The 17,101-nt window shown below is 36.7% G+C and overlaps 1 protein-coding gene across 1 annotated transcript in view; it reads right to left on the reverse strand.

Moving 5' to 3' along the window:
- PRTFDC1 (phosphoribosyl transferase domain containing 1) overlaps positions 1 to 17,101 on the reverse strand; it is a 47,014-nt gene that overhangs the window by 27,201 nt on the left and 2,712 nt on the right. The window contains 3 exon segments of the mRNA XM_082044854.1: positions 12,437 to 12,610; positions 12,614 to 12,620; positions 15,517 to 15,623. Coding sequence (XP_081900980.1) covers positions 12,437 to 12,610; positions 12,614 to 12,620; positions 15,517 to 15,623 — 288 coding nt within the window.

A 17,101-nucleotide genomic window follows, 5' to 3' on the forward strand; every position in this document is an offset into this window, starting at 1 on the left:
TCCCTCAGCTGCTGGGCAACCACATTGCTGACTGTGCTGCACTCAGACCAGCCTTATTGCTATTGCCAGGATAACCTGCGATAGTATATTTTAAACTGGTGTAGGTATTTCTGTCTGAACTCTAGTTACTACTGTGTAAGACAGACTTTATTTCTCTATGGTTAGATCCACAATATAACTAATATGAAGATTTCACTTATTCTTTATTCTTTTTCTTCCTTGTGGTTATTCCTGAACTAAAAGCTCCAACACACAGGTTTGGAAGCACTTCACATTCAGGCTGGTCTATCCAGTTCCAGGGAAGGCCAGAGTTCTGCCGTGGGGAAGTTGGCTTTGGACAGAGAAACACAAACAACAAACTCACTGCCAGCAGGTCCTCCTCAGCAGCTGACCTGGGGTAACACACGTGTGTTTCTTCCCTGCTGTAAAAGCAAGGAAGATCATTCAGCTTAAACAACAGTCAGGGTAAATGTAAGTTATCAAACTTAATAAATTGGATTGTTTACAATCATCTGTTCACACATTCAACAATTTCTGTGTAGCAGGACTCCTGCATGCCTTCTCTGTATTGAACCCAAAGAAAGTAAGGTGTCTTGAAACAGATACTAGAAAATTAATCTCCTATAGGAGCTGCTTCCATGGAGATTCTCTGGTATCTGATAAAGCATAAACTGCCATTGAAGCCTTTCCCTTCCTGATCAAGGCATTTGGAATTGATCTCTCTTGTGTGTACTCTCAGACATCAGCAAAGGTGAACTCACATGCAATGTCAATGCAGTTAACACAGGCTAACACAGATTACACCTGCAACTAAAAACATATTTTCTAGGGGCACATATTAAAAGCTGTAAATTCTCTACACTCTTTTGTTTTGCTGGAAGCATGTGTTCAACACTGTATTTCAACGTATTAGTAAGTTCTGTAGATATAGGTAATAAAGACATTTCAAATATTTTCAAAGGAAGAAAATATTCTAAAAACATGAGTGCATACACGATCTACCCCTGTGATTTTATTGCAGGTAAAACTTCCCTTAAAATCTCTAAACAGAGATATGATTTCGGTTCTATTGGCATAAACATAAAGTAACTCTACTGGAAAAGGGCCAAACTGTTGTAAACTGCAACAGAATTTAGACCAGTTAACTTGCCTAATAAGGATTATAGGCAATAAATTATTTCATTTTTTCCTTTCTGGTTTAGCGATTAAGGTTTATATATTTGCTCGGTACTGGTTCAAGGGGTTATTTTGTCTAAGAATGAGACAGTAAGATTGCGGCACCACATGTAACCATATGGCACAAACAGCACCTGTACACTTAAAAGGATCAGCAAGAACTGAAATCAAGAAGATGTGATACCAAATGTTTTCAATCATACATAAATCAGAAACAAAACCCAGGTTAGTTTCAACAGAGTGTAGTCTGAGCTTTCCCTGTACTATAACTTCTTTTCATTCTATAAAATAACATTTAGAACATAGAAATAAAATCTGCATATGTTCCAGGATGAAAACAGGTATGAAAAATTTCATAGGGCTGTTCAGTCTTGTGATGTGAGGTTCACACTTCATCTCCAGAGATGGGAGGCAAATAAAATTTAAAACTTACAGACAAAAGAACAATTTAGGAAGTGTACTCTCTCAGGCATTCATTTTGGACTGTCAGAAGGCATTACTAAGGGTGTCCACCTTTTGTGATAATAAAGTAATAAAAGCCTACACTCTTGGGCTTCTTTTCTTCCTCAGCTCTCAGAAGACCACACGGTAAAGAGCGTAGGGAAAATCTTCCTCCTGTTACTATGCCATGGTAATGCAAAAATTGTAAGGGACAACAGGCATGATATAGACAACTAAACTGGACTCAGCTAGGAAAAGGCCAGTTTGGGTTCAAGTGCGTGTTACCTGGAGTATCTGTCTTGATACCAATTATTGTTTCAGATTAAATGCATGACTAGAAGTCATGTTTCCCAGCATCAATGGAGGGTCTCAGCATGCCAGATGGGACACTACTAGATCCATATGTACCATCTTATCTCATTTTTATAATTGTGTGGTAAAGTATTCAACAAAAGTACATGAATATTGTGAAAGATCATATGGTGAATTTGTAGCTCTGCACTAAAAGCCCCGTCCCTTGGGGGGTCCTGAAAGCACAAGACAAATCAGCTTTCTCTAGACCAAGCACAAACTACCAACCTTCTGACCCTGACTATCAGCAGTTCCTGGAATTTGGGGAGAAAAGGAAGGTAGGAGAAGTATCTTCAAATTTGTCAAATAGCCACAGGCTGAGAAAACAGATAGATAGGTGCAAGCAAATTCACAAAAGATGAGACTGATAAAGCCCTCAAATGCTTAGTCCCTTCCAGCAATCTGGAGTTTAGTGTACCATTGACCCTCACAACTCGGTAGCGCTCTCTTTTATACCACTATGTTTAGTCCCTTGGCTAGTGACAACTTGGAAACTTTTGACAACACATCCCTTGAGAGTTTTCTTGCAAGGTTATTTTATAGTATCTCTTCTCTATTTAAATATTCTGGCTGTCAAATAAGGAAGGGAAAAAAATGTATTTGTCACAGAGATAAGCACTTTGATAATACAGTACTTCTTGTTACTGCTATATTCCTTTCAAGTAACCTTTTTGTTTTATGCCTTACAGCACCCCTGGGGTGTGGCACTGCATGAACATTGCACATGCTATGATCTGTTTTAAGAAACAGCATTTAAGAGATGCCAGCAAAAGAGAGTCATAGAATTCCTTGGGAAAATTAGAACCCTCCGGCTTCTTTTAATTAATTTTACCACATTTCAGATCTTTATATAAAAACCCACACACTAAATAGTATTATTAGCATCCAAATAAGTAATCAAGGTGATATTTTTCCAATGCATAAACATGTCATGGTACTTTCAAACTTGTCAGATCTTATTTGTACAACAGGATTAGCAACCACTAAGTTCTGGACCTTTCTAATATATAAGAGCCCATCTCCCTGTTGCTGTAAAAATCTGTGGAACGGACCGAAAATATGGACTAGTCTCTCCTAATGATGACATATAGTATTGCCACAAATGTGATAATTTAGTAGTAGCTTGCTGTATTTTTGGTGGAATATGAAACAAAAACTAAGACTAAACTTCAATTTTTAGGCTTTGTAAAAAAACACTGCTTTCCAACAAATACTGTATCCAGGGGAACTTTAGAATCCTACTCTTTGAAAACATGACCTCTTGAATGCTTTTCATGAAATCCCTTTATGCTTTAAATCTGTTCTAGAACTGACCAATTTTAAAAATATCCACGGTCTCAAATGTTAAGATGTTCCAGAAGCCTGGATTGCTTAAAAACACCAAAGATTTAAGCTCATTAAAAAAATATTTTAAAAAACTAAGACAAATGAGCTTCAGATCTAAAACTCAACTTATACATGGTAGCTGTACCCTTTGTAACATACTGTAATCTAAAACATTTATTTCAAATTAGAGAACATTTTTCAAAAGAAAACATTACAGCTTGTTAGAAAAATGTGACCTTTGGGGAGACAAATTTATCCAGAAAGAATAGAAAATACCTCTTGTGGAGTTTGCATTAGATCTGAAGTCCAGAAAAACAGAGTATCAACCTACAATACAGGAAAACTGTAAAATTTTTTCAGTTAGAATAAAGAATTCCGCAGCTAAAGATCACAAATCAGTAGAGAGGAAGGCAATAACTAAGTACGGAACAATAAATAAAAATGAAAAGTATCTTGACAGGGAAGTAATTTCTTGCTTTAATATGCCCTATAAATGCCTAAACCAAATATTTTGATATTGGAGAGCTGTAGCGCAGCTCAGTATCCCTCTCTCTTCACTGCCACATATTCTCGTTTTGTCCCCGTAGCAATCAGGCTGCTTCCTACTCAGTTCTCCCCCGGTTGAGCTGTTTGGTTCCCCCAAATCTTTTACATGTGAGTCACTGAAACACTTACTCATACTTAAAAAAAAAAAATCCCAAAGAATTTAGATGGTGCTAACATATTTAAGTGGTGTGTAGGTGTCTTATCTGATGCATTCAGCTACAGGGATCACTCCTCTATGAGTAAGCTTTACATTACAGATGAACTTGATAAACCGACTGTATGATAAGCTTATCACGGTCTTTCCTGAACTATGCCCACAAATTAATGCCTACTTATATTATTAGTAACACTCCAAGCCCCTAAGCAGTGTCCAACAGGAAAATACTGTTTTAATTAAAGAAATAGCTTTCTTCCTCCTTACAATCAAGACAGCCTTAAGGAAGAGATGAATTTAAGCTCTCGTATCTCGCAACTCTGCCATCACATTAAATGGAAGCTGTAGATGTCTAGAAAGGAGCGCATCTGTCTCCAGACTTGAGAAGTTTCACAACGCTGGATCCTAAGGTCACATTTTACTACATATAGTACAGCCCTCTTCAGTTTCCCTTAGAACACCATGAAAAGCAAGTTGTTTCTCAAAAATCACTAGGGTTGAAACATCCATGCTCCTTCTGTCACCGCTGAGTAGCATCTCTCAGATAAAGAAGGGGTCTGAGGCTTGCCAGGATGCATCCTTGGTGATGAGGATCCCTTGGCAATGGGCAGACTTGTTTTCCAGCAGCGTGCCACTCTCCCTGTGGCAGGCGCTACCAGCAGGCTGACATGCACACGTGCTTCTGGGACAGAGAAAATCAATCTGGCAAACTGAAGCCATTGAAACAGGAAATTTCTGGTAACTGGTCTCGTCTGGGCTGAGACAGGTTAGGAAGCGGCTGAGGAGCAGCTGAGCTGGCAAGTAGGACTGGTACTGCAGTCCCTGAGGGACGAACCAGAGCCTGCCTTCACACACAGAAGTGAACCACAGCATGTTCCTCACCTTCTTAACCATGTCTGGCCCTGTTGAGTTCCAGAAAATAACTGAAGCACCAGAGATATAGAGAAAGCACCAGTGCCTGCTTAAGACTTGGGAGTATCTTTGGCTTGGAACTGTAAAGGACCTTTTGTTCACTTGTTTTAGCAGGTCTGAGCATTTCATAGAGCTTTCACTCAAAAAGATGCAACTACTTTAGGATGCAAATGCCATTGTTTTCCATTCACAGACATGGAAAAGTACACAGAGACAAAATCCCTTTGGCAATTCTAGGAGTAGATTTCTAGTCCCAAATCCCTCATGTTTAGCTTGCCCATAAGACATTGATTTTGCAGCACCATCTACAATCACTAGAACACATTTCTGAGAAAAGCAACAGCTATCTACTTGTTACTTTATATAGACTATATACTGGTCTATATACTTGACACTGGTAGCTTCAGTGGACTAAATTAATATAATATTTTTGTTGTCCATTAGCTTCTAAAAGTATATCATGCTGTGAAATTCTCTGTACAGGTGTTTACTGTCTACAGTGCTGACTACAAGCCATGCATCTGAAAAAGGTTAAAAGAATATATTTGAGTTTTTGAATGTCTAGTACACACACAGGCTCTCTCCAAAATAAATAAATAAACCACATTTTCCCTAGACTGAAGCTATTTATTTGCATGTCAAATTGGCAATTCTCACATAATTTGGAGTTCAATCAGCTGAAATTCTTGCAGAATTTGGGCTTTAAGTCATTCTACCAAGTAGGCTCGCATTTGTAATTCTTTCATGGCTAATCAGCATCAACAAGACGAGATGGTCATCAGCAAAGCTATGTGCATGAAGCAAAATAAAGGGAACTCACAACCTGCCCAAGAGAAAGCCTCTAAGTACAAGAGTTGATGTGAAGCAACTAAGTATATTGCTTTAGTCTCGGGATGCTAATTTTTCTCAGGAAATCATAAGTTGTGTTTTCATGACACACAGGCATGGAGGTAAACAACTATTGTAACCCTGGTGTAGAGTCTGGGTCATTAAATGCAAGCAATACACTTAGTTATTTCTTTTGTGTTGGTAAATTAATAAAACCATTTTGAAATTACTTGCTTTTCAGGGTCAGGATTACAACATGTTGTTTTCAGATGTAAAGTTCATACTGATCTGAAAAAAAACAAGTTCCACACAGTAAAATTATACCGAATATGTTATTATGGAAGGAACATACATTTTATACCGTTCAGTGCTCTAATTATAGTCTGATGCCTCATGCTGTTGTTTTTTACGATGTAAGTACTTAGCAGCAGTGTATGATAAGTAAAACTACATGACAGAAAAGTAAATTATTTTACTACATTTACCAACAAGGTTTCAACTTACTCATTATAAAATCCCTTTGTTTCTTTATTTCGACAGTAGAGATACTTGGCAAAACTATCTATTGAGATTGTTTTATATAGCAAAACCATTCAGATTTCTACTAAACAATGCTTGTTTTGTTGCTTCTTTTGGAATTTTGCAGCACTAATGGTCCTGTTTGTGCCAAGATTAATAACCAGCAGTTGTAAATATATTTCAAACAACTGGAGGCTGAAGAGGAAACAGATCATATCAACGGATTTGTTTGTGAACAGACTTCAATGCAACCATTGTGCATTGATTACGATTCAGAGGTCACATTTTTTTATTAGTTATGTTCTGGAAACCATAAATAATGTATTCATTTTTAAAAACTTCATGAATAGACCAAATCCACATAATCTTCTAGAAGTTTCTTCCAAGTGACTAGCAAGTTCATCCATATTTTCAATATGATTTTCAACAATATTTTCTTGATCAGAAGACAAAAAATGCACCTCTAGAATCCATAATTCAGATATTACATGGAAAACACATCAATATTCTGTAATAATCTGAGCTCAAAATGGAATTAACAACTATATTAACAACTATAATGTATAACCTGATTACCAACAATTCATCTGTTAGCCTCTTTCAAAGTGCACTGCACAATTTCACAATAACAGAGACAACTGGTCTTCTACCACTTCAGTCCACACAGGAATAACCAAAGAAATCACAAAAGTCTTAAGGAAAAGTATCAATCTCACTCCTAGTTTAGCTCACCATGGTTTTCACTGAAAAAAGCTAAGCCATCGAGATTCACTTCCCTTCCCTGAAATGTGAGGTTTACTATCATACTTACTGTGCAAAATGTAGTAATTAAGAGAATTAAATAGACAGCTATATATAACAATATGGGAATACTAAACTTTTCACAAGAACAGGTAGCAATACATGCAGAAAGCACACTGGTCTGCCTCATAAAACCGTTTGGTGTTTTAACTCTCTTGTACCAGCTGCCACCACCAGTTTCAACAATGAGTATTAGCATGAGTGTTTCAACTTTCAGCTTTCATCATCTGTCCACTAAAGAAGTCTTAATTCACACACATATTTACATTCTCTTCTACTTACAGTTTCCGGAGAACAAGAAAGTCTCCAGACTCAGCATACTTCCTCTACTTACAGAATCATAGAATAGTTTGGGTTGGAAGGGACCTTCTAAGGTCATTCAGTCCAACACCCTGCAATGAGCAGGGGCATCTTCAACTAGATCAGGTTGCTTAGAGCCCCGTCCAGCCTGGCCTTGAATGTCTCCAGGGATGAGGCATCTACCACCTCTCTGGGCAACCTGGGTCAGTGTTTCACCACTTTCATTGTACAAAATTTCTTCTTCATGTCTAACCTGAATCTCCCCTCTCCTAGTTTAAAACCATCACCCCTTGTCCTATTGCAACACATCCTGCTAAAACGTCTGTCCCCATCTTTCTCACAGGCCCCTTTTAAGTACTGAAAGGCTGCAATAAAGTCTCCCCAGAACCTTCTCCAGGCTGAACAGCCCCAACTCTCACAGTCTGTCCTCACAGCAGAGCTGTTCTGTCCTTCTGATCATTTTTGTGGCCTCCTCTGGCTCCTCTCCAACAGGTCCATGTCTTTCCTGTGCTGAGGGCTCCAGAGCTGGACACAGGACCCCAGGTGGGGTCTCACCAGAGCGGAGCAGAGGGGCAGAATCACCTCCCTTGACCTGCTGGCCATGCTCCTTTTGACACAGCCCAACTTAATTTTTCCATTTTAAGCTCCACTTAATTTTTCCATTTCCATTTCCAAATTGTGCTTTGGTTTAAAGATCACATTTGGCATGCCCATGGAACAGGATTAAATGATATTGTTGCATCTATTAATAGGGGATTAGGCTTGATGAGGCAGGACATCTTCTCTCTCAAGCTCTATTCAACCTTTGCCTTTATCAGCCTGTCTTAAATTGTCTCTTCCATACTGAACAAAAAGAAGCTCTAATTATTGCTCATCAACAGTCTGCTCTTTGGTATAGTTCTCATGCCACTGCATTTTACTAAAACATACGCCATTCAGCCCTTCTCTGTGTGACATCCACGTCCTTCTACTCCTTTGTTCACTCTCTTTTTGTTCATCCTTAAACATTTTCTTGTCTAGTCCTATCCATTAATTTGTAAACACTCCAGTAAAACACTTTCCTGCTTCCTCTGTTGTACCTCCCTCTGGATTCCTCCTAATTAATTATTTAATCTGCTAAAGTTACCAATATTATAAACAGATTAAAGAATTTCTGGATCCATGTTTCTTATCTATGCTGCTGGTGTCACGTTCTCCTTGGATGACATTCCCGAGCCCAACTTCTTCCTCCACTACTTCGACTTCAACCTATCATGTTTCTGAAAATAATTTTGAACTCTATCAATCTGAAACTCTCACCTCTTTTTAACTTCAGAGGACTGAAGGAGTGATCAATCAGGAAAAAATTCAGTATGGTGAAAACTGAATATATTAAATTATTTTCATCCAATTTTAAGCTCAAAAGTTTCTGCAGTCAATTCCACTGTTCTTCATTTATGTTAGGTTAAAATCCAATGTCTTAGAACTTAATATAAGAAGCTGCCAAATTCTATCAGTTCTTATATCAGTGTTTCCAGAATACATAGTTTTCCACTAAAACCTGGCATGCAGCTTCCCATTTCATGTGAGGACTATTCCAGAGCTTCCTTGTGTACCCACTATACTTACTGCCTCACTCTCACCTTGCTCCTTCCTTTTGCTTGGCTTGCTGAGCTACAAGCCTGTAAAGTCACAACACAGCCTCTACTCAAAATCCTCACTTAAACGACCTCCTTATTTTGAGCTCATTTAAATACACACACTTAAAATGAGGACAAGTATATTGTATTACCTGTAAGTCTACAAGAAACTACATTCTGTTTCTATGGAGGAAAACTATACACATCTCTTCCAATCACCCTTCTTTTCCTTTTCATAATTACTTTTTTAATATCATTTTTACTGGTTAAGAAGCCTTCAAAATCTGCGTTATAATAATGTTATCTTTGTAAATTGTGTATCTATGGACTTACAGATCTAAACCTCATTTACAATTAAGCACACCTATTTTTTTATTTATTGATCTACACCTAAGCCTATAAGTTTCTGTCCACATGTATAAACTTCTTAATTTTCTCTAATGCATCATTTTAGCATTCTAGCAAAAAAAAAAAAAAAAAACAACCTGAAGAAGTGGAAAAACACAGTTTGATTTCTAGAGGAAGTAAAACCATGCTTTCAGACAAGGCTGCCACTCCAGTTTCAGTTGCACAAGTTCTATTAAAGGTCTAAGAACTTATACTGATGTCTATAGACTATAAATGGTATAACCACGTTATTTTAAGCTACAGTTTCCTAAGTTGGATTCCACTTTGTTTCCTCTGAAAATAGTAAACAAATGGTATTTTCCTACTTCACCTGTATATATACTAAACTCAGTAATCTGACACGCCAGTTTGAGATAATGAAACTAAGGTACCATTTGAAAAACACAGCAGGTTTTCTCATTAAAATGCCCAGGCTTAGGCACACAGGTCAACACTTTGCAAACCAGATAAAACCATCCTGATGCTGGAAGTACAAACAGCCTCTCATCTCATTAATATCCAGAGAACCTGAATGTACTATGTTTTTTATAAAAAGTAATTTATTTGTATGAAGAAGTCTAAAAAAGAATTTACATGCCCAACTTTCAGCTACTTAATATGAACGTATATCTTAACGTCTTAATTAAGTGTCTAAATTCTGGAATATGATGACAGGTTTGAAAAACAAAGAGCCATGTAAAGCTGGTCATACAATACTTGCAATCTCCTTTCATTTGAAAGGTAATCATGTCTGTATGCCAGACATCAGAATACAACAATTTCTGTCGATACTTTGCAGTTAAGATGCACTTTCAGTGATGCCAAGATCTTACTTTGGATCACAATTACAGCCCACTTTTGCTACATGATTAAACCAAGAAATCTCACTTTAAATTACAACCTGCAAAAATCAACTAACCTTTCAGTATTGAAGTTGGAATGGGACAATTCAAAAATCCCATGAGTTTGAGCTGAAATTAGTTGTTGGATTTAAACAGCTGGAGGAAGGAAGGGAGACATATCTGAAGGAAGGATACTGAGAGCAGCAGGACTCCCTTTAGAAGAGAAACAGAGAACAGTTAGTAAAATGAAGCAGGAAAAATAATGTGAGAAGAACAGTGTCTATAAAATGGAAAAGGGACCAAAGGAGTGAAAAACTGGTTGAGAGCAGTAGTAAGTCTTAATAGAAAGTGGAACAGAAAAAGCAAAGGGAAGCAAAGAAGACTTATCTCTGAAACTCTAATTATATGCCTCTGATTAAAGTATAAAACACTGTAAGAAGAATGTTATCACAGAATAAACTGACATGGGCCATTTGGGAGTCTCATATAACGCTGGGATAAAGAGTCACTCAAATAAATAACAGTAGTTCCTCAAGTGTTCTGACCATGGCTATGTTGACAAGAGCATGTTCTCCAAAACCTGCAATTGGACAGGACACAACGATAACTCAAAACACAGAGGATGGTAGGTAGTGGTACTGGTACTTTAGTCAGCATTACACTTATGCATATCTCATGCAATGAATCTACCAAGACTAATGTCATTTCAAATTTATACTGCAGTGTCATTCAGCTTCTCAAGATCAGGCAGATATCAAGCACTGTTCTGAGCAGTAAATCAAGCACAGCTTCAGGCTCTAAATACATGACACCTGTTTGGAAGCACTTATAATTTTAAAAAATATATTTATTTTCTAAAAATTATATGCAATCACTAGTCCTATAGAAAGTGCTACCTTCCTGCTAAAGCATGAGATGTTTTTGTTTTATTTCCTAAGCAATGATATGAAGATTTCCACACTTTTGCGGTATACATTTCCTGCCTATATGCCAGGTGCAAAATAAAAAACAGTTGAAGTAATTCCACTATTCACCAAGCAGTGCTGAAGTGCTATCATTACTACGCAAAAAAAAATTGTGTTTTTCATATGCTTTGTGTGAGACAAACATTACATTTTATGTTATTAATTAGTTCTGTAATACTGCTAAATACCTAGAAATTGTACAATATTAGTATTGCATATGTCCTTCACAGACCTGACTAATTCTTGAAAGAGAAGTTCCAGGACCAAATCCTAACCAAATGGCTACAAAAGGCTCTCATCCACTTCACTTCCATGATGGAAAAAATTCAGACTGGATTTCTGAAAGTTAGGAAAAGTTTATGGTCACTGGGGTCAGAGCAAAATGCCAATCAACACATTTCTGTCTGTGGAAAGGACGTAACGTTATTGTGTGAACTACTGGGCTCAGCAAGATGCATTTGTGCTCAAAGAGCAACTGTATTATCACTCCATTTATTTAGTGTCCTTACTCAGGCATTTCTAGGACAACTTACTTCTAGAAATGCTACCTTGCTATGGAGTGCGAACTACAAGGTGGGATATACATGTACGGCTTATGCAAATAGAAATTGTCATCACGCATTCTAAAAATAGACCAGTCATCTCACTACCATTGCCTTACTGAAGCAAATGAATCATTATTGCATAATTTCCTCTGAAGATAACAGGAAGTCTTGATCCTTACTTCAACACTGGATTTGCTTCAATGGCTTATTTCATTTTCTTATAAAACACTATCATCATCTAGTGGTATATTTTGCTACTATGTAAACTGCATGTTATGATGATGAAAACATTTCATTTACTTAGCATTAAACATTAAGAATAAGTGGTAGATTTATCATCTTGCAGTTATGCCAAACTATGTGGAGGTGGGGGTAGAAAATGAAGTAACATGAAATTAACTTGAAAGAACTGTTGAGGATTTTGAGAACAAACAACATGTCAACATTTTACATGAGAGAAACTTGAACAATTTTCTGTCCAAAAGTGAAGACAGACTAAATAAAAAATACATCTCGAGGATGCTTCATATCCTCATTCATATTATCCATAAAGCTTAAAGGGACATGAACAAATATTTTGAAAGAAAACCTCACAAGTTTTTCAAACAAAAATATTTTTCCCACCTTTTTCTTATAATTTGGAGGAAAAAAATCCCATTTACAGAAGTCCACTATTTGTTATGAACATACAACCAGAATCTACACAAATAAATTGTTGACTTACGTGGTAACTTTTCAGTCTAACAAAATCAACTTTCATGGAGATGAACCTTTCTGAATTTCTGCTGAGATTTTTAATGTGCTCCACAAGGTCAGCACAGAACTTGTAGCCACCTTTGAGGACACAGAGAACCACAATATCATTGTCTCCAATATCTTGCATAATATCTTTGGCCAATCATTCTGTCCTGGGGCAAAAAAAAATTAAGGATAAAATAAGATTAGATGCAGATTCTCTAAGTTCATGGTTTGCTTTCCATGTGGTGACAATGAAACACCACGGTGAGTATAGAGCTTGACTGACAGTCTCTTTAGGAGTCTTGACTTGACTGGGTTTGGATCAAGTTCACAGTAGGCAGATACAGATTGATGGATGCAAGATGGAAAGCATGTGAACCAAACTCATTAACCTTAAACGCATAAATTCCTTACTTATAGAAAAGAGAGTAACACATCTCAGCATATGTTGAATTCATAAGCATTTCACAGACTTTCAAGTAAAGAATGCAACTTAGTCTTCAGTTTTATCTCAAAGGAAATAAAACAAAATATTCCTGTACAATCCCCTAACTTGTTATGTTATTACATAAGGACAATAAATTAAGTGAAAGAGAGGGAAGAGAATTTTTAGAATTATTTCATGCTGATAGGTTTTGGAAGATGCTACCACTACAATTTTAATAAAAATACACACAAATACTATAAAGAAATATAGCATCAATCAAAATTTTACAAAAGGTGCACATTATCACTATTTCGCTCAGCAAAAAAAGAAGAGTGTAAAGAGCTTAAGCAATTTTTTCAAGGTCACACACATGAGAACAATCAAGAACAACCTGGAATTGCAGGGTTCCCCTATCTGTCTTCTCTTTGACAATTCTGCATTACAAACACAGTGTGGCAGATGATTGAAACCAAAAGACACACATTTCTGCCATACAGTAGTGCATAGATTTTCAAGATAAAAATAATAAGCATGAATGCTTAAGTAGCTTCACTTTCTAAAGAACAAGGTAGACGGTATTTCTAGACCTAAAACGGGGTACCAGGTCATTTCTAGATGTAAAGCAGGTGTCAACAGGAAACTGAACAATGTCCTTTGAAATTTTGAGGAAAAACAGCTCAGTGCGTTATTTTCTGTAAACGCTTTAGCTGGAAATTTCTTTGATAGCTTTTGGAAATAGATCAGTAGTTTCAATGAGAGTGGACTTCTTGACAGGATGCAATTTATTAAACTATCCTATAATTTATCCAATGTCTTTTTCATTATTATAGTTTTAATTTTTTTTTTCTACCCACTGTAACACAGGAATCCATTTGCCACTACATAAATACATTGAATTTTAGTGAAATGTACATGTGTATATGTACCAGAGAAGAATAAGCTCTAAACTGAAGAGAATATACTAGTTATGAGCAAAAGCTATCACTTCATTTTCACATCTTTGTATTTCTAATGCTCAAGTAAATTCCATACAGCAGCAATTAGTATTTTTTAGATTTTAAAAATAGAAGATATCATTAGATCCTCTTGCTTGACCTCTAATATATCATTCCTTTTACGCAATGTAAGACCAAAGATTAGTAAAAGACCTTCACTTACTTTACTGAAGGTTCGTAAAATAATCTTTTATCATCTTTTATCAAGTCTGGGCATAAAGGTGAAAACTTCTTATTCAGAAGAAACATTTCTCTAGTGATTTTCATTTTTTCTATATTCTTCCTCAGACTAAGCAGCTGAAATGTCCAAAAATTCCAAAGACTGCTTTGTATTTTAAAGGAATATGAACTCCAATATAGATTAAAAATTACTAATTTCAATTTCTAAATAAAATCATACCCTTTTTTTAACCTATAGCTAATTGCTACCAACTGATAAGAGAATTTTCTCAAGTGCTGAGCCTTCTTGCTACAGGAAAATTTTGCACAATCACAATATATTCAGTTCTGCATCCTTTTCCATTAAAACAGAATCAGTCTTTTCCACTGGAGTAAGAAAAAACAGTGGAGTTCATTCTGCTGGAGTGCAAAACCAACAGTGGAGTTCAGTGCTTAGTTCAAACAAATTTATATTGAATTCTATGAGAACTGAAGTTGTAATGTGTTTATTTTTAAAAAGAGGAACTGAAATTCAGTTGACCCTAACCAAAAGAGATGAAAAGTTCTACACAGTGGTAACTGAAAAGGCAACGAAAGAAAGCTTGTGTTTAAAAATGAATACAGCAGTTATAACTCTTCCTTACAATGGATGTTTACAATCTTCTCTCAAGGAGTTCCAACAACGTCAGTACTTGCAACCGGCTATTTAAATGTGGCAGATAGAAAGCTGCAGGCTGAAAATGTCCCACGAAATTTCATTCAGATACTCCCAATAAATACACCGTTGAAAATTAGCATTTCCATGTTGTAACTTTTCTGTAAGATTTTTAGCAGCATGTCAAAATACTAACTGAGCAAGGGCACTGAGCTGGCCTACCAGAAATACCAAGGCACCATCAAATGCCTACACTGAGAGCACATGGGAACTACTGACAGGGCAAGGAATGAGTGACAGTCAGGCTTTCCCATGGCCACCTCCAAATCCAGCAACTGGACACCAACTGTCCACAACACTTCTTGGTTATACTGAATGGCAGAAGTCAATGGTGCAGCCGGGAGCCATTAGCTTAATCAGCATTAATGATCTGTACTAGGGAGCTGGCAAAGTTGTACATAGCTGAATGTAGGTTTTTTTCTCCTTTTCATATTAAAAACACAGGCCTCTTGTAATTTACATTCCAATGCCAAGTTCACTGTACAATCACACTCTCCTTTTGTGGGACCCCTGTCTCATTCAATGCCCAAATCAGAAGTTAGGTGAAAGAAAACAGACAGTGAGTTGCAAAGGCAACTACAAGTCTAGCATTTCCAAAACTTCAAGCATTTAATTACTTTCCAAATTAAATAAATATTTTTATAATTTCTAATATAATATTTTAGGACAAATGTTATATACACACTGCCTGCGAATGACAGGATTTATAAAAAAAGAGAATAATACTACTGACCGAATAACTTATTTAGTAGCATTCAAACTACACATACCTGTCAACGATAATGCCGTGAGGTATGAGCACATACTCCAGATCTCCGTAGTAGTGCTGAGGATAAGTGAATAAATCCAGACTGTATCCAGGCCAATTGTCTGAAATCTGCATATCAAATAGTAATGTTAAGAATACTTCATGGTGTTTGACTATATGTAACTGATATAAAATCAGTGTTGTATTACACTCTATTGGTTGAATTAATCATATGACATGATCTCTTCCAGTTATCATTCACTATTTCACTTTTCTTATTAATTATTTTGCTTCTCAGTATATCTCAGAAATCAAATGCTACATTTTTTTCCCCACAGAACATGGAAAATTTCACCTGAAGTTAAAAACAACTAGATCGAAAAAGGAAACATTTAATACTAAACTTGTGGTAAGTCTATGTTTCCTACTACATTCGAACTCCAAATGCAAATGTAAGAGTACCAATGAGAAGGGATTCTCCAATGGGAGATTCAGACAGTGGGATTAAAACTCATAAAATCATACATTAAAATTGTACATTTCTGGTTTAGAGGTATTTTAAAGTTGCACATAAATAAATACATATTCTACAGATGAAACAGCACATAGTGAGAATAAATGATGTGGTTCATGGATGGTATCTGTACAAATCAGTGGAACACTGTACTTCTTACCAAAGGTGACGTTCTTTATTCAGATAAGTCATCAAAGATAAGTGATTACAAAATGTTTGCATCTCACCTCACTATCAGCTAGTCTATAAATACATACATTAAACAGAAAAAATATTTTACAGATTAATTATATGTTAGTTTCATAAGCATCAGAATACAATTAGGAGATCCCACAGCATAAAATGGCAGCAGAGATTAAGTAAGGCAAAAATTAGCCAACAGTCAAAGGCTCCAGAAAGCTTCGAAGATGGAAAGTCTCCATCCAGCACAAGAACTAAACAAACTCCAACCCCAAAAAATTCACAATTCCTTATGAAAGATAAGACCTGTAGGTTCACAAGGTATCTTGGAATCATTACGAAGCTTTGCTTCAATATTGGTTCAGGGTAAAAAGCAACACCTAATAGATTTTCCTTACAATCATGTTCATCAAGTCACATATTGTCTTTCTTCTTTCTACAGCTTGGCCATGTGAACCTTGAGTAGAAGGATCAATGGTGAGAAACTTGCCTCTGTGAAGTACACAGCTTGATGGCATTTCTGCTCAATGCAGCCTTTAAAGGACCATCACTGAAACCAACCCCTGCTTACGATTTCATGTAGTAGAGCAATAAACCACGTCTCAAAAATATCCAGGCTAACACAACACGTTTGATGTTGACCTGTTCCTCCACATCTGGTCTTCTTGAACTCAGGCATAGCCCTGCCTCATGCTCTACTGGTAAAGTGCTCCGCCTCATGGATTTTTGTTTGGTTAGGGTTTTTTTGCATACTCATTGACAGCTACAGACACCTTGACTGTCGTGTTTTCTTAACTCTGCCCAACAGTTTCGGTATCAAAGAAAGTTATTTGGTGGTAACTACTACCGAGCATTTGCCCATGAAGAGTGTGACTGGGAGATCACTGGCATCAATGAAAGCTTTTCCCCTGAC

This window comes from Streptopelia decaocto (assembly GCF_964273445.1).
Source record: "Streptopelia decaocto genome assembly, chromosome: 2".
Classification (NCBI taxonomy): Eukaryota; Metazoa; Chordata; class Aves; order Columbiformes; family Columbidae; genus Streptopelia; species Streptopelia decaocto.